At 43.2% G+C, this 22429-nt stretch overlaps 1 protein-coding gene across 1 annotated transcript in view; it reads left to right on the top strand.

Annotated features, from left to right (window-relative positions):
- LOC126281685 (GRIP and coiled-coil domain-containing protein 1) overlaps nucleotides 1-22429 on the top strand; it is a 148330-nt gene that overhangs the window by 43392 nt on the left and 82509 nt on the right. The window contains exon 4 of the mRNA XM_049980851.1: nucleotides 17986-18131. Within this exon, the coding sequence (XP_049836808.1) occupies nucleotides 17986-18131 (146 nt within the window). The remainder of the gene's footprint in view (nucleotides 1-17985; nucleotides 18132-22429) is intronic.

Genomic DNA, 22429 nt, shown 5'->3' on the forward strand with positions numbered 1-22429 from the left:
CACACTGTTCATGAGAAGGGAGACAGGACAGATGCAAATAACTGTGAGAGAATTTCACTAATATTAGTTGCATACAAAATTCTATCCCAGTGTATTTTCAGTAAAGAACAGAAGCAAATTGAACCAAAATTTGGAGAGTATCAGGCAGGACTCAGACCAGGTCATTCATATCCAGAGCAGATCTTGAACATAAAGCTATCCTTAAGACATCAGAAAATTTGTAGCAAAAATTTAATTTGCACATTTTTTGTTGTTGTTGTTCTATTTATTGGCCCTGTTGCCCACAAAGCAGCTTATGCATAAGACATCGGACAAGCAAGTTATAAATACATAGCTGAAAGTCATTTCTGGGCATACGTATTTAAGGTTACCATAATACACTTTATACGTAAGTATTTATATAACACACTTCATAAATTTAAATGTTCTTCAATGGAGTAAAAGCAGTTGCGCTGTGAATATGACTTTAGGGATTTTCCAAAGGTACTGACCTCGGTAATAGCTTTCATGTTGTCAGGAAGTTTGTTATAAAGCTTAACTCCCGTGTAAAAAGTACTGTTTTGGCACAGAGCTGTGCTGATTTGAGTTATATGTAACTTTCTGTTTTGTCTGGTAAAATGATCATGTATATCACAGTTTTTTTTGCAGTCTGCAGTCCTTACCTATTACATTTATTTTAAAGAATAAAAGGGTTTCCTTCACGTATATACATTGTAATGGAGGAGTACGAGATTTCTTAGACTGAGATCTACAAGAGTCTCTAGGCTTGCACCTATAAAAGATTCTAATGGCCCTTTTTTGTAGTTTAAATGTGCTATTAGCTGTTTTATAGTTTCCCCAGAAGGTGACCCCATATCTGAGATGAGAATGAAAGTAGGCATGATATACATTCATTACTGTTTTCTCACTACAGCATGATTTTAATGAGCAAATAAGGTAACATGATTTGCTCATTTCTGCATTGAGATATTCAATAGGCTTATTCCATCTGACATTGCTCTGCAGCCAAAGTCCTAAGAATTTGATTTCAGTACTGTTACCAACTAGTGCGTCATGGATTTCAAAAAGCCTGTGACTTAGATGACCTTGAACCACTCTTTTGAATATTAAGAGAACAAGGTCTGGATTTGAAAACACTTGCTACCATAAAACACACACTGACAGACATGGAGTCCAAGGTTAAATTTGTGAGGGAAATCACTGATCCTGTTGAAATCAAAATGGAGGTAAAACAGAGAGATTGACTGTCTCCACTGCTTTTCATCTTCTCCATTACTTTTCATCTAAATCCTTGAGAAAGTCATATCAAATGGTGGAAACAGAAATCCATCCTCAAATTTGACCACACAATCACCATAGGCAGAGGCAAGTTACCTACAGATTGCATTGCATAGCATTTGCAGACCCTTTAGAAATCTTAACTTTATAACAGCCCAAAAACAGAATAAAAGAAACTGCAGAAAAAGTTTGCCCCCAGATGTCTCTTAAAAAGACAAAATACATGACCTGAAAAAAAGTATCAGAATTCATGGAGATGAAAAATGGCAAAATTTAACAGGTTCCACAATTTTAATATATCTGTGAAACTATTCAGGAAATTGATGAAAGCAAATGAAATTCAATGCAAGTAAATGGAACTGTGTATCGATTTACCCAAAATATCTGCAACAAGAAATGTATCTCCAAGCGCAACAGTGACGAGTAGGGCACCATGTGGTAAAGGAAGATGGATGCCACCTCTACATCGACATACCTGATGTTCATCGCCTTGCTGTTATTGAACACCAACTTTCACAGTGTTCAACTGATTGCAAGTCTGCAGCCCAGCCTTCTTCCTGGTCACCATGCCCTGAAATGAGAAATATTCTGCCCACTAACCATCTCTTCCTTCACTAACAAACCTACACAATACTCCTGTCCATCCTTACTCCATGCCTGCTCCCAACCCTCCTGACTCGGCACCTTATGGCTCATTTGGTTTGGCCACCACTCTTTTGTGAGCATGTCCTTGGGTACCACAGAGCCCCAGCCTTTGGAGCACTACTTCCCTCTCTGTGCTGCAAACTTATGCTTCTGCTTCCACTATCCCTTTCCCCCCTCTGCCTCTCCATTGGATGGTCCTTTGATGTAGACCCTGCTTGTACATAGTACGTGATTTAGGACTATAGTTTTCCATTTTGCTTCTGATGCACTCTACACCTTTTTATTAATAAGTATATGGTCCCTATTGTTGGGTTTGACCTTCCACCACTTTTCCAAATTTTTCAGAAGGGTGAACTGTGTAGGGATGGTCATCCAGTGTGGTATCTTTTCCACCTTTGTACCTTTCCACTTTAGCACATTTTATTTTCATTAAGGCAGTATGCCGAAAACCTAGCTCACTAGCCATCCCATGGGCAGGGGGCGGGGGGGGGGGGGCGGCAAGTACCTGCATGGTGGTAGCCCCCAGACCATGCAGAGATCATATGGTTGGTGCCTGAGCTGAAACCTCTCCATGTATACCTGGAAGTATGTGCCCATTGTGATTGGGGTACAAGGACTCTGAGCAATGGATTACTGGCCGGGTAGTTGCTGAGGCTGGGGAGAGCCCCCGTTTGGAGTAGGTGGCGCCATGGCGGATGACCTGCACATGAAGCAAATGGAGATTTCTCCCATTGCTGGCCATATGCCACTAGTCTCTTCAGAAGGAAAGAACTCACTCAATGCAGAGAGATGCAGTCCCAAAACTGCTTTCTGCCCTGACTACGCCATGGGAGGAATATAGGGCTAAGCGATAAGCAGAGAAATACTCCCCCAATACCTGGTTTGTACAATGACAAATGGGGACTTTTTTTTTTAAGCCAAAAAGTGTTTATTCTTTGTAGATACTATAGAGGACCAGTTTGGGGAAGTTGCAGCCACCTTCAAAATGAAAAGTATGCCAGTTTTGAATAAAACAGCATCCTGTGCCCAGTCACAGGCTTGCTTGCTTGTGACAAACTCGCTAAAATTCTGGTGACTGTCATTCCCCATAATAGTCTGAACTTGTTTCAGGGCATCATTTTCCATTGTGACCTCCTCTTGCAGTCTGATGATGTGCTGTGCTCCTGCTTGAGAGGATGGTGTGTACACTTCTGTCTGCTTTGTCTATAGGGGGCCAGAGGACAATAGGATTGTTACTGGGGTGTTCATCTTGGCTTTTGAAGGTGATTTGTTTGTCTGAAAAGGTCAAGATGATGGTATACTGATATGACGTGAAGCCATATGTCCCCCCCACCCCCACCCCTCCATGTAGTGCTTCAAATGTACGAAATTTGAGCGCGTCTTTGCATTGCGATGCCAACCCGGTCTGTAAGGCATATGGATGACCATTACACACAAGTGCCCCTTGTTCTCCTCCCACCCCCCTCCCCCCCCCCCCCCACCCCCATCTGCGTCAACTGTGGAGTGCACCATTCTCTTTGCTCACGAGACTGCACTGTTTTTCAGAGAGGGGGGAAAAAGAAAAGGACAGGAATATAAGACTCTGGACCAACTGATATACCAAGAGGCCAAGGAAAAGTATCAGCATCTACTGCCTGCAAGCATGACGATATCATTTGCTACAGCTGTGACAGTGTCACTGTATCCTCCATTAAACATACTGCTGTGAGCTGTCAGGGCCACTCGACTGCACCTGCTCCTCTCACTGTTAGAGGCTCTCCTCCTGCTGCTTACCCCACACCCAATTTTTGAGCAATGGCTTCCCTCCCACAGGGGATGCTGATCCCCACCCCCAGCTGGAGTTGCATGACCCTTGTCCGGCTTCTCATGCCAGGAAGGGTCCTTTGGAACACTGCCCTTTCAGGTTTCTGCTGGTCTGCAACTGGATACTAGTCAGTGGCTCAACTAGCCACATGCTGCTGGTTTGTAGGGCTTCACGGTCTTCAATCACTGAAACTAACTCAGGGAAGCAGGGAAGCCTCCCCAGTCATCCAGACCCCCGAAGGAAAAGAAAACCAAGAAGAAGTCTTCCAGAATGAAGGAAATTCTGGGGATCACCACGCCACCAGATCCCACACATTCTGCTTCTGTGTCAGCGGTGGCTGCTAAGGCTCCAGATCACACACCACGCAACATGTCTCAGAATCTGTGTCTCTTGATACCATGGCCTCTCAACCAGTGGCAGCGGGTGGACCTGGGACATAACCTGTCTCCTTGGTCCCTTCACACCCTCACAGTATACCCTATACCTTCCCCCTCCCCCCTTGTGGGGTCACAATTGCAGTTTGCTTTTAACTTCAACTTCCCCCGTCACCTCTTGTCTTGGGGCAATCACGTCTCTCCCCATGGTGTGTATCCTGACCTAGGATCTGTCTCTATTTATCATCTGGACTGAAAGATTCGGTTGACCCCACGGTATTTCGCCACCTGTTCCTGGCTGTCCTTGATGCATTTCTGGGTTCAGAAATGGTGTACACTGTCGGTTCAGCAGTCGATGGATGAACTGGTTTTGCGTACATACATGCAAAGTGTAGCGAACTATGCTCTCAGCCAAGTGGGTGCTGTTTCTTCACTGCTGATTTGGTGGCCATCAAATGAGCCCTTAGCCACGCTCATTCTTGCACCAATAAGATGCTTCTAATCTGCAGCCCTCTCAGGGGCTAAGCATTCTTTTGCTGAACACTGGCTTGGCGACCCTGTAGTCCCTGAACTGGGGCTGATAAGTGCTGCCTGCCCTCTGTCACCATAAAATCTGGACGTGCCACTGCAACCACTATGCGGTGCGGTGGCAGAACACTGTGTGTGTCACATGGAATGGGAATCTTGGCTTGATGGCTCGCATTGCAAGGATGGAATAAACCTCTATAAAAATACCCTCGGTCTCAAGGTTTTCAGCACGTTTATGAGATGCGTGGCTGTGGAGGAAGAACAGTTGTTAGTGGGCAACCTCTGCGGAAACTACTGACCTCAGTTGTATAAGGCTTACCTAGGCATACGGGGCTTTGTCTAGGTGTACTTTAAAGAGTAACAGAATGTAGGCTGGCAAACAGAATGTGTTTTTAGTAATAAAAAGGAAAGAAGTAAGTTTCGAGGAAGTCTTGCCTTTCTATATCCAGAAGGGCTTAAAAGGAAGTGCTGGGCCTCTCAGATCTATAAAGTGATTGTGAAATAGGATGCTGTTTTTTGAAACATCCAGTTCCCAACAGGCTGTTAACCTGTTGTTGTTGTGGTCTTCAGTCCAGAGACTGGTTTGATGCAGCTCTCCATGCTACTCTATCCTCTGCAACCTTTTTCATCTCCCAGTACCTATTGCAACCTACATTCTTCTGAATTTGCATAGTGTATTCATCTCTTGGTCTCCCTCTATGATTTTTACCCTCCAAGCTGCCCTACAATACTAAATTGGCGATCCCTTGATGCCTCAGAACATGTCACACCAACCAATCTCTTCTTCTAGTCAAGTTGTGCCTCAAATTTCTCTTCTCCCCAATTCTATTCAATACCTCCTCATTAGTTATGTGCTCTACCCATCTAATCTTCAGCATTCTTCTGTAGCCCACATTTCGAAAGCTTCTATTCTCTTCTTGTCCAAACAATTTATCGTCCACATTTCACTTCCATACATGGCTGCACTTCATACAAATACTTTCAGAAACAGCTTCCTGACACTTAAATCTATGCTTGATGTTAACAAATTTCTCTTCCTCAGAAACACTTTCCTTGCCATTGACAGTTTACATTTTATTTCCTCTCTAGTTCGACCATCATCAGTTATTTTGTTCCCCAAATAGCAAAATTCATTTACTACCTTAAGTGTCTCATTTCCTAATCTGTTTCTCTCAGCATCACCTGATTGAATTCGACTACGTTCCATTATCCTCGTTTTGCTTTTGTTGATGTTCATCTTATATCTTCTTTTCAAGACACTGTCTATTCTGTTCAACTGCTCTTACAGGTCCTTTGCTGTCATTGACAGAATTACAATATCATCAGTGAACCTCAAAGTTTTTATTTCTTCTCCATGGATTTTAATTCCTACTCCAAATTTTTCTTTTGTTTCCTTTACTGCTTGCTCAATATACAGATTGATTAACATCAGGGATAGGCTACAACCCTGTCTCACTCCCTTACCAACCACTGCTTCCCTTTCATGCCTTTTGACTCTATATAACTGCCATCTAGGTTCTGTACAAATTGTAAATAGCCTTTTGCTCCCTGTATTTTACCCCTGCCAACTTCAGAATTTGAAAGAGAGTACTCCAGTCAACATTGCCAAAAGCTCCTTCTTAAGTCTACAAATGCTAGAAACTTAGGTTTGCCTTTCCTTAATCTATCTTCTAAGATAAGCCGTAGGGTCAGTATTGCCTCATATGTTCCAACACTTCGACGGAATCCAAACTGATCTTCCCCAAGTTCATCTTCTACTAGTTTTTCCATTCATCTGTAAAGAATTCATGTTAGTATTTTATAGCCGTTACTTATTAAAGTGATAGTCCAGTAATTTTCACATCTGTCAACACCTGCTTTCTTTGAGATTGGAATTATTATATTCTTTCTGAAGTCTGTGGGTATTTTGCCTGTCTCATACATCTTGCTCACCAGATGGTAGAGTTTTGTCAGGCCTGGCTATCCCAAGGCTATCAGTAGTTCTAATGGAATGTTGTCTACTCCAGGGGCCTTGTTTCGGCTCAGGTCTTTCAGTGCTGTGTCAAACTCTTTACACAGTATTGTAACTCCCATTTCATCTACATCCTCTGCCATTTCCATATTATTGTCCTGAAGTACATCGCCCTTGTATATTCCCTCTATATACGTCTTCCACCTTTCTGCCTTCGCTTCTTTGCTTAGAACCTACAGAGAGCTAAATGCCTGGGGGAATATGCCATGGACATGGAGCTCCACAGCACCCTGAACTTCAGCAAAGGTGTTGTCATGTAAGGACCTAGTTAATATTCCTATAGAAGAATTTAAGAGTGAGTAGGCTCCGGAGAGGAATGTTGTTGTTCAGAACATTATGAAAAGGGTGGATGGAGACATGATGAAATAAGACTCCTTCATTCTTGTCTTCAATACCAGCAAACTCTCGGAGCACATTAAGATCGGCTTTCTTTGCCTAAATGTTCGGCCATGTGTCCCAAATCCGATGCGGTGTTTTAAATGCCATTGTTTTGGGCATACCACCCTAGGATATAAGGGAGAAGGAAAATGTGACAACTGCAGTAAGGCTACTCATGAAGGAGTTAGTTGTTTGTCTCCTGCCAAATGTGTAAAGTGCTCTGGAAACTGCCCTGTGTGGAGCAGGGACTGCAGAATCTTTGTACAGGAATTTTGAGTACATGGAATAACAACAACAACGTATATCCTGTTTGGTGAGGCCAAGAAGATAGGTCCTTGCAGCCTCCTACATTTGCTACATTGTTTGCATCAATCCCTCTAAAACCTACTCCAAAAGCTGATGCCTCTACCCATCCAGAGGTTGTGAGTGTCGACACTAACACTGTAAGTTTCAGTGCTCTTGCAAGGCAGCAAGTATTTCAGTGCCTGTAGCCCCCCCCCCCCCCCCCTTTCCATGAATGACAGAAAAAGGTACAACAATGGTCAACGTGGGAGAAACCAAGGCACCTTCAATGGCAGAGGCTATTCAGAAGCTCAGCATGGCCGTTACTACTCCTAATTCATCTCCAAGAAAGCCATCAAAACAGAAATAAGCTAATGACAAGCAGCAACAATAGGTCAAATCCAGTAATAAACCATTGGACCATGTTGATGTGATTCTCCGTGATCCTTCATCTGACTCTGGTGGAGTATGAGGTATGTGTGGAGCAGTCATCTCACCCCACGACAGAAGCTCCACCCACTGCAGTCTCCCCACCCCAGTGGAGAGACAGGATGAATGTCCTACCCCATGATAGATGGCTCCCATACTTCGTAGGAACTTGGAGGGGTTCAGAACACATGTGAGGGAACTTCGGCTACTATCTCAGAGTAGACCATTGTATCTGTGTTTCCAGGTGATTAATTTCCATCAGTCATACACCCGTGAGCTACAAGGTTACGTACCCCACAAAAAGGATGACTTGAGTGGAGAGAGAACTAGAGGAGGTGTAGGTATTTTCGTCAGTACCAACTACCACTCCTCGCTTCTCTCCCTTACAATGAATTTACAAGCAGTTGCTATCTCAGTGCACGTGCTTTATCTGTTGACAATATGTTCTATTGTGTGTCCCCACATGATGTGCCCGATGAAGAGGCTCTCAACAACCTTACACAGCTCCCCTGCCCCTTCATCCTTTGTGGTGATTTTAATGACAACTTTAGGATTCTGCAACTACCTGCCGCAGGGATAGATCTGTTGAGAGACTTCTCATATCATCATGTACCTGTCTGCTAAATACAGGACAGAGCATGCACTTCTGCACTGCAACTGGGTCGTTCTCTGCCGTTGCTTTCTCGCTTCGCTCTCCGGCCTTTGCTCATACTGCTCAGTGGGAAGTGGCCAATGTATTGCACGGAAGTGATCAGTTTCTGATCTGGATTCACCTTCCAGATGGAGGGGGACAAAAGAAATTGCATTAATTGGTGCTCAGTAGAGCAGGCTGGACACTTCATAGTTGGCTAGCCCAGTTTGAGCATCGGGTCATTGTCAAAGTACGGGTGGATCTTATTACCAGAATGATCCATTGCACTTCTGAAGCATCTATTCCACAGTCCACGGGACAACTGAAGAGGCAGCCTGTCCCTTGGTGGAGTGACGAATACCACTTTGCAATAATTACTAGGCACATGGCTCTGCATAGATTCAAGTGCCAGCCAACTGCGAGACTCTTGCAGCATTTCGAGTGGCACAGGCAAAATGTTGCAGGGCTATTCACAAGAGCCAGAAAAGGTCATGGCAACAATTCTTGAACACCATTAATCATCCCATGAAGAGTTGTGTTACATGGGAGACCATCAGGAGAATTACTGGGCGAGGAGGGAGGTGCTCCATGGCTCCTGTAATGGGGAATGACACTGTCCAAACCAGTCCATGAGACATTGTGCCCAGACTATGGCAGCCTACTTGGCCACAGTTTCTGCAACCACCAGCCAGGATCCACCGTTGATGAAGATTACAGCTGTCCATTTTGCATGTGGGAGCTGGATTCTGCATTGCTGCCGCTTGTGACACATACCCTGGTCACGACAGAATCCATGAAAGTATGTTATGCTACCTCACTAGGCGAAACAAAGAGATCTTCCTCACACTTTTTAGTACCATTTAGGTTTCAGGTCACTTTCTCGACTCATGGCGTGAGTCAGTTTTAATTCCTCTTTTAAAACCTGGGAAAAGACTGTACATGCCCAAGTAGTTATTTTAGTGTTGCCGTCACTAGCTGCGTGGCAAAGAACTTGGAGCAGATGGTCAACTGCTGTCTTATCTGGGTGTGGGTCTGCAGGCAACTCCTTAGTCGCTTTCAGTGTGGGTTCAGGAGGTATCGCTTCACCTTTGATAACCCGGCCCTCCTGGAGGTGGCTACACGACAGGCTTCTCTGCACCAGCACCACCACCTAGGTATATTTTTCAACATAGAGAAGGCTTAAAATGCTACTTGGAGGCATCTTATCCTCAAGCAACTTCACAAATGGGGTCTTCATGGATGTCTTCCAATTTTTATTCGGTCCTTACTCTCACCACAATATTTTCAATACTGAATCAGTGACGTAGTGTCTGATTGGTTTGAAGAGGAGAATGGTGTTTCTCAAGGTAGTGTTTTAAGTGTGACTGTCTGTGCAATAGCTGTTAGTAGCATTACATCAGTAGTAAAAAGTCCTGTCCAGTGTTGTGGTTGAGTTTTCTGTGTTTTACTCTTCTGCAAGCCTTGCGATGAAAACACGTCAGTTGAAATTAACTCTTCAACTTCTGAATGATTGGGTGCAGAAAAGTGGATTTCAGTTTTCAACTGAGAAGTCTGTTGTGTTCTTTTTAACCATTCACGTTCCATTTTAAACTTTCCTGAGCTGAGGATGAGGGACACTGCTCTTAATTTTAAGGCACAGTGAGATTTCTGGGCTTCATATTTGACTGTAAACTTACATGGTTGCCACATATGAAGGATCTGAGAACACTGTCCCTTATGGCTTTAAGTATTTTAAAATGTCTTAGCCACAGTACATGGGGAGCAGACAGGACTTGTCTGTTCCAATTTTACAAAGCCTTTGTGCGCGCTCAGCTAGATCATGGTGCACGGTGTATGGGTCTGCAAGACCCTCTTATTTAAAGATGTTTGATGTGGTGCATCATGAACGGATTCGGATGGCCACTGGGGAACAGCGGAGGCTGCTAAATGACCACTTCACATCAGGCAGTGGCTACTTATGGTGCGCCAGGCATATAAAACACTATCCATACCATACAAACTTGCATACCATACCATTGCTTGGCCTCCAATGAAAGGATTTTTTGTAACTAGCAATGAGCAACAAGGCCCTATGGGATTTGTGCAAAGAATTACCTTTCATATATGGGTGTGATTGGGTGGTAGGATTGGTTGGTAGGACATGTTCTGAGGCATCAAGGGAGTGCCAATTTAGTATTGGAAGGCAGCTTGGAGGGTAAAAATCATAGAGGGAGACCAAGAGATGAATACACTATGCACATTCAGAAGAAGTAGGTTGCAGTAGGTACTGGGAGATGAAGCAGCTTGTACAGGATAGAGTAGCATGGAGAGCTGCATCAAACCAGTCTCAGGACTGAAGACCACAACAACATGAGACATTTTAGCAAATAAATCTTGGAACTAAACTTTTTATAAATGTAGCTGATAATGCTCATTCCGTGTAAGATGTCTATCAGTCACTGTGCCTAAAAATGTAAATTTATCATATGTTTCAACTGTAGACAATGATTTAGTATTTATGTCCACTTGAGATGGTTTATAATTTAACAAGAACTTCATTACAACGGTCTTGTCCTTATTCTGTGAAAGTTTATTCATGATTAGATATTCCGTGCTCAGATAAAAGTTCTCTTTATTGTTTTGCAATGCTTGCTTTAAGTATGGCCCTAGCAAATAAGTGATGTATTGTCTGGATAGTTCACTAGCTTGGAGTTTTGTGGCAGTGTATTGTGACTTGGAGATCTTTCAAAGTGCCGCCGAGCAGTTACGCGGGTCCTCTACATGTGGCGCTGTCTGCCAGCCATACAGCAGCAGCGCTACCTAAGCGGCCAGCCAGCCAGCGGCCGCTAGACTTAGACTCAGTTATGATTTGACTGTTAAAGTGTACAAACGTCTTGCTCAGTTTACTTGATCTGTGACTTTCATGTATTGCGTCTTCCTTGAAATGTATTTGTTCAACTTGAAGTTATAACAATTGGCGACGAGATGATGATTTTTCTTTTCCATCATTGACCCACATTTCCATGGCTACTTTAGAGCAACTATTGCAAGGTCTCATAGAACAGCAAACGCTTTTCACTAATGCAATTCGTGATTAAGTCGCAGCATCAAATGCGGGGCGTCTCTCGTTGTTGTCTCTACTTACATTTCCTCCTTACGGCGAAAAGGCGGAAGACTGGTCTGATTACGAAAAATGTCTTCGACAGCACTTCTTGGCATTTCATGTCGTGGATGAACAAACCTGTAAGTCTCTGTACCTTTCATGAATTTCGCCTCAAATGTATCGGTTATTCTCGCAATTGGCTCCTTTGAAAGATCCTGCGTCTTTGTCCTTTGCTGAAATGTGCTCACTTCTCTCTGTCTATTTTCAAAAGCAAACGCACATTGCCTCGGAATCAATCCTATCGTGCTTGGGCTGCTGTACTTCATGGCCTCAGTAGAAAGTGCCAATTTGTTACTGAAGTTCACAAAGAATCCTACGCCGATTCCATGGTACGGGATGCTATTATCCGATCGTTGCCCGGCAAAGAAGTTAAGCAAATTGCCCTTCAGTTGGCAAATCCGACTCTAGATGAAGTCCTATCCATCGCTCAGTCTTTTGAAATTTCTCGTGTCGCTGGAGCGCAAATAGAGGCGTGGGGCGACGTCGGGGAAATACAATCTCTGCGCGATTTTGACGAAGCGTGTGGCGTGTCCTTGCCGGCCGACGTGGCCGCAGTACGCTTCCAAGCGCAGCCTCAGTCTAACCGTAAACAAACCTCTAAGAAACTGTAGCAAAACCCATGGCAACTTCATTCATGTCCGCGGTGTTTTACGAAACATTCACGAGAAGATTGTCCACAATGTTGGGTCGTGTGTCACAAATGCAAAGAAAAAGGGTCATGTGTCATCCGTTTGCAAATCCGACCGCATACATGATGTTCATGAACATGACGCTGATTCTGATTCTGTGTTGTCTGTCAATTGTACTTCTTCCCTTTCAGGGAAGTTATTCCTCATTGTCCAAATACTCAGTGGATACTGGTTCTGCTGCCACTATTCAATTCTCAGACGTATCTTCAGTTGGGTTCTTCAATCCTGTCACCTGGATTGTCTCACTGCTTCAGGGGTATTGCTTCCTGTCACTTCCAGTGAGTGGTCCTCTCCTGTTGTCATTGCTAAGCCAAATGGTGATATTTGTCTCTGTGGCGATTTCAAAGCCACTGTAAATGCTCAATGCCTTATCGACACTTACCCTATGCCTCAACCTGAAGAATTGTTCACTAAACTTGCTGGAGGCCAGTATTTTTGTAAACTTGACCAGTCAGAAGCTTATCATCAACTTCCTCTCGACACTGCTTCCCGGCAGTTTCTGGTCCTTAACACGCCTTTCGGCCTCTATCAATACCAACGATTGCCATTCGGGGTTGCCAGTGCCCCTGCTCTTTTCCAGCGATTCTTGGAACAATTATTGCTCACTGTCCCTGGGTGTATAAATTACCAGGACGACATTGTTGTCACTGGCTCCACCACTGACGAACATCTTCAAAATCTCCGCACACTTTTTCATGTCTTACAGATTGCTGGTCTTAAGTGTAATCCTCAGAAATCACAATTTTTTCAGGCATCTATCATGTACTTGGAGTTTCAACTCTCTCGGGATGGTATTTGTCCACTTCAGCAAACTGTCGCTGCTATCGATGCCCTTCCTCGCCCTACATCCGTTAAGTAACTGCAGGCCTTCTTGGGGAAAATAGCATACTATCACAAGTTTTTACTGTCTGCTGCTTTGGTGGCTCAGCTGTTGCATTATCTGTTGCATAAAAAAGTGCCTTTCCACTGGTCCATGTCATGCGATGCGGCTTTCCAGAAATTGAAGACTATGCTGAAACAGGCCCCGTGCCTGGCTACTTATTGACTTGGCCAACATCTTGTTTTTACCACGGACACCTCTCAATATTGGGTCGGTGCAGTCCTTGCGCACCATTTTTATGTCAGTTCTGAACAACTCATTGCTTATGCCTCCAAAACGCTCATGGATGCCCAACAAAAGTATTCTCAAATTGAAAAAGAACCTTTGGCCATTATTTATGCTCTTCATAAGTTTGGTGTTTTTCTCTATGGCACCAAATTTCATCTTTTTACGGATCACAAACCACTTGTTTCCTTGTCTCATCCATCAACGTCACTTCCCGACAAGGCTGCACACCGCCTCCAGCATTGGGCTCTTTACTTGTCTCGTTTCAATTATGAGATTTATTTCCGGGCAACGGCTCAACATGCGAATGCTGATGCACTGTCTCGCCTTCCCATGGGTCCTGATCTGGCATTCGATAGGGACGAACATTTGTGTTTCCACATGGATGTTGCCGAGTAGTGGGTTGTGGATTGGTTCCCCATCACCGGGGACCGGCTGGCGGCTGCTACGGGTTCTGACCCTACCCTCTCCCGGGTTTTACGCTGTATTTAGAATGGTTGGCCAGACCACCCACCCGCTAAGACTTTTGATCTGTTGCGGAACTACTACGCTTTGCATTACCGCCTCACGGCTAGGGATAGTGTTATCTTCCTTTCCACCGAAAATGCTTCTCTGCGTGTTGTGGTACCTGTGTATTTGCGTGCTTCAGTCTTGCGCCTCCTTCACCAAGGGCACTGGGGTGTTTCTCGCACAAAATCTCTGTTGTGCTGTCATGTGTACTGGCCCGGCATTGACTCTGAAATTGCACACATGGCAGCTGCGTGCCTTTTTACCGTTTCACCGCCATGGGCGACTACAACCCGGCTGAGCTCTTACATGGGCGACAGCCCCGCACGTTACTTCACCTTCTGCGGCGTTCCACCTCACAGCCGCAGGTGCCTTCGCTTGGCCAGTTCACCACCGACGACCTTGTATGGGTACGGGGATATGGCAGGCAGCCAAAATGGAGTCCTGGCCGTATCTTAAGACACTGTGGCCGATGGCTGTATGAGATCCAGACGGACACGGGTGTTGCAGTGCGTCATTCGGACCAGCGTCGGCCTCGTGTGCCGGCAACGCCTGTTCTGGATGCTGCTACACCACCTTCGGCTCTACCTGACACTCAGATAATGGAATCTCTCATTACTCGCACCACAGTCCTCTCACCATCATATTGGTGCCAGCTTAAGAACTGATGCCACCAGGTGATGTGCTGATGCATGAACCAGATGACCATCATGTGTCGGAGCAACTCTACTCGCCTCCTTCACCTACGGACGCGGACACGTCACCCATGTCTCCTGTTATAACAACTGGACTTGACGCAATGGGCAGATTGGTGCACGGGGCCCCAGCAGATTCGACCCGCACGTCTCCTATCATCTCGACCCATTATCATCGGGGACACTTCCGTCCGTATGGGAAGCCGCCTCCTCTAGACCTTACGGCCAGTCAAACAACACCTATGGACATTAGCAATATACAGGTCACCTCCATCAAGACCTGTGCGAAAAATTCAAAGGGGGGAAAGTGTTGTGACTCGCCAATCTTTCAGAGTGCTGCCGCGCAGCTACGCGCATCCTCTACATGCAGCACTGTCTGCCATGCAGCAGCAGTGCTACCTAAGCGGCCAGCCAGCCAGCGGCCGCTAGACTTGGACTCAGTTATGATTTGACTGTTAAAGTGTACACACATCTTACTCTGTTTACTGGATCTGTGACTTTCATGTATTGCGTCTTCCTTGAAATCTATTTGTTCAACTTGAAGTTATAACACAGTGTTTTGTCATTAATACATGCAAGAATAATTCCTTGGGGCACCCCACAATTCAGTCTTATCTGTCGAATTTCATTATAACTTCATTAATATAATATAAAAGACAGTGTGCTAAGCTATCTCAAGGTTAAAAAATTCAGAAATTTAGTGCCACTCCTCTTATACCATAAGTTTCTAGTTGGAATAAAACTGCATGAGTCACGGAATCAGATGCATTAGATATATCTAGAAAAGTCCCAGTAATTTTGTTTCCTTTATCAAGTTTGTTTAGCCATTCATAGAAAACAACTTTCTTTCTGGAACCTGTGCTGTGACTTGCTTAGTTGATTGTATTAACGGAAGAAAGATTCTATTTGGTCTATAATTACCCTTTTAAGTAACTTAACAAACTTTGAAGATAATGAAATAGGCCTACAATTATTTGTCACTGGTTGCTCCATTTTTGTACCTGGTAATGTCACAGCAATTTCTAAAATACCAAGAAAGGTGTCCTGGTCAGTTGAACTGTTTATTAAATGTGTTAGTGACTTTATTTGTTAATTTCTGTATGTTCTTATCCTTTTGTTCCATGAAAATCATAAATGACCCTGTGTCTGTGACTCCCTATATGCGCTTAGAAACTATCATAATTGCATGGTAAGATATTGCTGAAAATAATTAACAAATCCTCTCTTATTTCAAAGTTTCTTGACTTAGCTCTCTGCCAATTGATGATATCTTTGTCCTGTCACTTTTTTCCTTGGTCTTCTTGGGTTGGATTTCTCAAGGCGACATCTGTGGTATTCCATTGTGTGAAACTCATTTATCCGATACTCTCCATTTGGTTGGTTGACGACCTGATGAGTTTCATCCGATTCTTCTTCTAGTGCATTTTTAAGCATTCTTGCTGATAACTGTTACAGTGGAGTAGGCATCTTTGTATAGGGCTGTAACTCAGTTCAGTTTCCACCCTTCCCATTGAGTTCGCTATATGGCGTGTGTTGTCAACAGGACAGGAATGATGGGTTAATGACATAATGTAATTGATACTTCGTTACAAGTAAAACACTGCTGCTTACTGACGCAAGACTACACACTTTCTGTGATTCAAAGTGAGCTGTTAGCAGATCCTGCTTGGAACTGATGCATGCTTGAACACATCTCGACTTAATTGAAATAATTCAAGCCCAAGAGAGCCACTAAGAGACTTCTGCAGACACTCCTGTATAATGGCTGAATGTTATAATCTGGAAATATGTCAAATTGTCTGTCGTATGATGAAAGTAAAATAAGAGGAGAGATAAAAAACAGTGTATTGAACATTATTAGAGAATGGTTAGAACAATAGTTTGGTATACGGGGAGTAAATAGAATTAAAATCATACGATAAATGAATATTGTCAAACGGCTAATGGCTAACAGTTCTACATTGGAACACCGGAACAATCTTGCGTTTCAAAATTTGATAATTTTTGTAAACAACTAAAAAAGAAAGGAAGGGGTTAGTGCATTGCTCCGTTCATTGAACCCGCTGGTACTAAATTGATAAAAATTCGGGGGGGAGCGGGGGGGGGGGGGGGGGGGCTGCAGTGGAAATATAGCAGTATCAAGAGACAATAGCATCAGTGTGCACTTTTGGGTGTGTGTTCCACATTAGGATTAATTGTAGTTTAATATAGTTATGGGACTGACTGTTCTGTCATTGTAGTGTGCATTATGACCGATGTAATGTGATATGGCCGGAACAGTTGCGGGGTGGCCGAGAAAGAGCGGGGGCCCACGAACAAACAAACAAATGGAAAGGACGGACACGAAACAATGACGAACGATCGAGAGAGACCTTACGACAACAACACGCAAGAAGCAACGGGGTGATGGAGACAACCAAATGAACCCAAGAATCCACTAATAATGAAAACATAGAATGGTAAATACACTGTCTGTTGTCGAGGCAATATGTCAAGATGCATGCAATGATTAGACTCACTTGCTGAGCGAGAGGCAGGCACTTAAATACATGATCGAGGGCGCCGCTATTGGCCCTGGGACCACTTGTTCCACTGTGGCGCCCCCACATTAAACGTGGGCCATGAGGCACGTGCCGCCACGGCTTACGGCGAGATGGTGCAGAGACCTCTAGGGGTCTTCGATGTCGATGCCATTTGGTGCGTATTCCAAATCCGGCGGTGCGTGGTACCAGATAATGGAAACACAACAAATATTACATAAACAACAAAAATCGTAATCCATGTATATCAGTTTTTTGGTAACAGAAACAGGATCTGGTAGTGGAGAATGTAACTGCATTGTCAGTCATCAGGAGATTTATCAGCTGCAACATAGATGGGGTGTGGGAGAGAGCTCACGAGCATGCACATGCTCCCCCCCCCCTGCCCTCTGCCCTCCTGCGCACACGGGCCAGACAGGTGTACTATGGTCGCTCTCTCTCTCTCTCTCTCTCTCTCTCTCTCTCTCTCTCTCTCTCTCTCTCTCTCTCTCTCTCCCCCCCCCCCCCCCCCCCCCACACACACACACACACACACACCACTCTGAGTGAGCAGTATACAATTGTTAGAAAGTGAACAATTACATATATTGAGCAACAAGTGACCAGTTTTTTGACTTCACACGTAGTTTTATCAGAGCTAGTCCTTACTACAGTTGACAGGAGGACAATTTTTCAGCATAAAATGCTACATTGATAGAATCAGTAGATCTAAAGAACAATTGCAGGTAGGAGTGCATCTTTATTTGATCAAGGATTTGTTATCACTGGTGACACTTAAATATTAGAATGTTATCTGTAATTTTATCTTGTCAAAATTAATGGTTTTGTGTACTTCTTTGGAGATAGCTGATCTGCTTGTTGAAATCTTAAGCACTTTTAAGTTTTATAACTTTCTCCATAGTGCATAAACATCAAATAACTGACTCTGTATAAACATTTATTTTCAGCGAGACAAGATTATCAAAGGCCTGGAAGAAAAGGTGCAGAACCTAACAAAACAACACCTATTTGAGATGGAGTGTGTGAAATCCAGACTAATTGTTGAAAGACATGAGAGAGACAAAGAAAGAAATGACCACGCTGTTATGATGAGGTATGAACTTACTGCCTTGGTCTGCTTATCCAAAAAGTTCAGTGCTTTAAACATTTTGAAGGAAACAGATATTTTCTAGTTTTAATAGCCTCATTGAATGTATTAGCAATGAATATGTTTAGGCCATTTCCTTCATATTAACCAACGGAGGTGTATTTACAAGATAGACCAAAATGATGTTCCATCTGCTGTTTTTACTAAGCAAGGTGGTGCAGTGTTAAATCACCATTCTCTCATTTGAGTGAACAGTAGTACAAATAACTGTCCAACAACCGAGGTTTAGGCTTTCTGTGCCCCCTCCCCCCTTGTGGTTGGTACACCAGACTTGCTTTTGGGAGGGTGACTTTACAAACCTGCATCCTGCCCTCCAGATTTAGATTTTCCATAATTTCCCTAAATCGACCCAGACCTTGAGACGGTCAGAGCTCGTGCTCCGTCTCTAATGACCTCGATGTCAATGTCAATGGGATGTTAAACCCAATCTTCCTTTCTTCCTTCTGTGGTTTCCTTGAACTTTTTATGGAAGTTCCACAATGGTTTCCTTCCACAGCCTTCTGCAATCTGAGCATATGCACAAGTGATATGACTTAGAACTGTAATCTTCCTTCTACTGTTTTCATTTGTTGCATGTTTTCTTGTGTAGACAGTGGTGTACCAACTATTTCTTGAGGAGAGCTAGTAAACCCATTTACTGATTTTGTCTTTCAGCAAAACCATTAAGAATACAGGCATACCAATAATGTTGGAAGGTACGTTACGTAATCAGCGCTATGTTGCTCTACAGAGAGAAACAACTCATTAATACTAATATAGACCCAATTTTATAGGTCATGCTCTTGTAAACAATTTTGTTGCTTTAATTTTATCTGGGAATACACTGGTCCTACTTTATTTTGAGACCGTTTACCAAAAGTAGTTCATATTTACTTAGACTGCAATATCTTATTATTACTGTTTTACAGATATTTAATGAAAAAAAACATAATTTGTTTGAAAAAGAAGACATTTATTTAGTTTTATTTAGACTGAAAAATGTGATTTTCCTTTTGAACAGTTTGGGGAGCAAATTCTTTCATGACATCCATAAGATTAATTTTTCTAGCCTTGTTTTGAGGAGGAGTAGATGGATGAGTCTCAACCGAGTCATTGTTGATCTGGGAAAAGTTTTAAGTCATATCAAGGCACTGAAGGACCTCTCGGAGGATGCTGAGCGTATGGGAACAGTCAGAATCAGATTGATGAGGCGAATAACTTCGTAAAAGACGTCTTTAACCCTACCAGGTCCAGAAATAAGTTTTCTTCCACTAGAGAATACATTACATGGTTATATACCAGTCGTGATGGTTCGCAGCATTTCGAGCTGTGCGTGAGGCCTGTCCTGGTTAAAGTCTGTTGTATGTATTCCAAGCAATTCCTCCAAACATCTTGTGGATGGGGGATGTGTTTGAGAGAATGTAATAAGTATCTCTTCAAGATGGGATAGTCACTTTAGATCCTTTTGGTTGAACCTTTGTTCAGTACCATTCAAAAGAAGATCAAGAATTTCAAAAAATCTTTCCTAAGTTTACGTTCTTGAGACAGTTCTCTGGGAACAGACGTGTTTTTGTGTGGTGCAGTTTTGCTGGTATTTTTCTTGACCATCAGATATTCAGGTCTTTCATATTTAGGAATTTAGAAAATTTTGGGTTTCTCTAACAGCATATCAAATGTGTCCGTAGTTCTAAGACTTGCAAGAGCTGCTTTCAGAACCTCTACAGAATGCTTCACACCAGCTGCATTGAAATTTCGATTCTGTAGGGATATAGCCAGTTCCTGACACAGTCCAAGCACTTCAGTTGTTACTGTTATATAAAAAATAGTTTCAAACTTTTTGAGCCACTTCGTATAGGACCGAAGGACTGACCTTCTTTTGTCTCTAACTGAGCTGCATACATTCACTATCTCTCACCATTTTCTGGACCTGCTCATAGTTTTCCCTGAAACGTGTCAAAGATTTTACTCTTAAAGACACATTGGAATCAGTCATTGAGCTTTTTGGCTTGGATTTGTTTGATTGACGCCACATTGACCACAGCATCTGCATGCATGTCTTTTCTTTTTGCAGATTCTAGAATTATTTATGAGATGTCTTTCACAGTTACCAGTACATCACACAATGGCTCACAGCTTCTTGTAATTTCCTGTAGTGCCAGATCCTAACAATGATTGCTGTAGTGGATGTAACAACTCCTTGGCTGGTCTTGAATAAGGATTTCCTTCACACTTCTGTTCTGCCCAGACATGTTAGCTGCATCATCGAAACAGTGGACGTGTAGGAACGCAATATCTGGTGACAGTGTAGGAACCCAATATCTGGTGACAGTCTTAGAAGGATGTCTTCAATGATAGTTGCCAGTATTTACACCTTGGAGTCCGGCAGACTATAAAAAACCAGTAAAAGTTGGTTTATTTTGAGTGTCTCAGGGTCAACACAACGTACACAAAGAGTGAACTGCACCTGGTCAGCCACATCCTTCATCAAATCTGCCATAATTTTATAAAATGGGTAATTTTTTATTTGCTGCGCAATTTCTCGCTGGATCATGGAAGCCATACTTTCCAGTACTTAATTTTGTATTGCTGGCACCACCCAAATGTCATGGTCACGGTGTATCAGCCATATCTTCAGTTCTGGAACAGCATTCTTCTTCTCATCAAGAAGTATCAAGGGGTTCCCAGAGACTGTTTCGTGACCTCTCAGTGTGTTTCCTATTCAACATAGGAACCTGAGTGAACTGGTAATTACTGGTAAAGCAGTTCTAGCTTTCTCCTGATCGCAACCTGGACAATCACAGATTTGCTGTTTTCACGTTGCTAAATAATTAAGAGAGCCCTTGATGAAAAATACTCTTCTTGTGTATCTTGAGCTTTTCCGTAGCTTCTTCTTCTTCTTCTTCTTCTTTTTTCTCCTTTTTTTCTTCATAAATCTTTTTTAAGAAAAGTCATCTCTTTCTGTGGTCTTCTATTGTTCACTAAGTGGATGGGCTAAATGCTCTTTCCTTCATAACGTAGCGCTGGATAAGCCACAAACCATTCTGATTTCCAAGGTCTTCTATTTCTTATGCTTCTGTGGTGGTTGGAATTTTGTTTCAAAAGCAGGTATACTTGAAGTAGAGCCCATTGTGTTTTAATGTGAGACTGGGGTGTCTGCATGCTTTGACAGTCCTATAGCCACAACTTTTTTGTCCATTGCCTCAACCTGAAATCGTTAGGGATAAAATCGTGCAACATGATGTATCTTGCACACATCACACTAACATAGAAACAGCTTTCATCAAGCAATGTATGTTAATGTTGAGCACATAATACACTGAAGTGCCAAAGAAACTGGTATAGGCATTCATATTCAAATACAGAGATATGTCAACAGGCAGAATACGGCGCTGTGGTTGGCAAGATGACAAGTGTATGGTACAGTTGTTACATCGGTTACTTCTTCTACATTGGCAGATAATAAAGATTTAAGGGAGTTTGAATGTGGTGCTATAGTTGGCACATGAGTGATGGGACACAGCATCTCTGAGGTGGCTATGAAGTGGGGATTTTCCTGTATGACTATTTCATGAGTGTACTGTCAATATCAGGAATCCAGTAAAATGTCAGATCTGACATTGCTGTGGCCAGAAAAAGATCCTGCAAGAACCGAACCAATGATGATTGAAGAGAATTATTCAACATAACAGAAGTGCAACTCTTCCACAAATTACTGCAGATTTCAGTGTTGGGCCACCAACAAGTGTCAGCAACAAAACATCATTGATACAGGCTTTTGGAGCTGAATGCCCACTCGTGTATGCTTGATGACTGCATGACACTAAGCTTTATGCCTCGCCTGGGCCCATCAACACTAACATTGGAGCTAGCTGTAAATGTGTTGTCGTGTCGGATGTGTCTCATTTCAAATTGTATTGAGTGGATGAACGTGTATGGGTATGGAGACAACCTCATGAATCGATGGACCCTGCATGTCAGCAGGTAACTGTTCATGCTGGTGGAGGCTCTGTAATGGTGTTGGACGTGTAAACATCCTGTCTGATCATATGCCTCCATTAATGTCCATTTTGTAATCTGACGGACTTGGGCAATTCCAGCAGGACAATGCGACACCCCATACCTCCAGAATTTTATAGAGTGGCTCCAGGAACACTCTTCTGAGTTTAAGCACTTCCACTGGCCACCAAACTCCCCAGACACGAACATTATCAAGCATATCTGGGATGCATTGCAACATACTGTTCAGAAGAGATCTCCATCCCCTC

The sequence above is a fragment of the Schistocerca gregaria genome, chromosome 7, assembly GCF_023897955.1.
Source record: "Schistocerca gregaria isolate iqSchGreg1 chromosome 7, iqSchGreg1.2, whole genome shotgun sequence".
Taxonomy (NCBI): domain Eukaryota; kingdom Metazoa; phylum Arthropoda; class Insecta; order Orthoptera; family Acrididae; genus Schistocerca; species Schistocerca gregaria.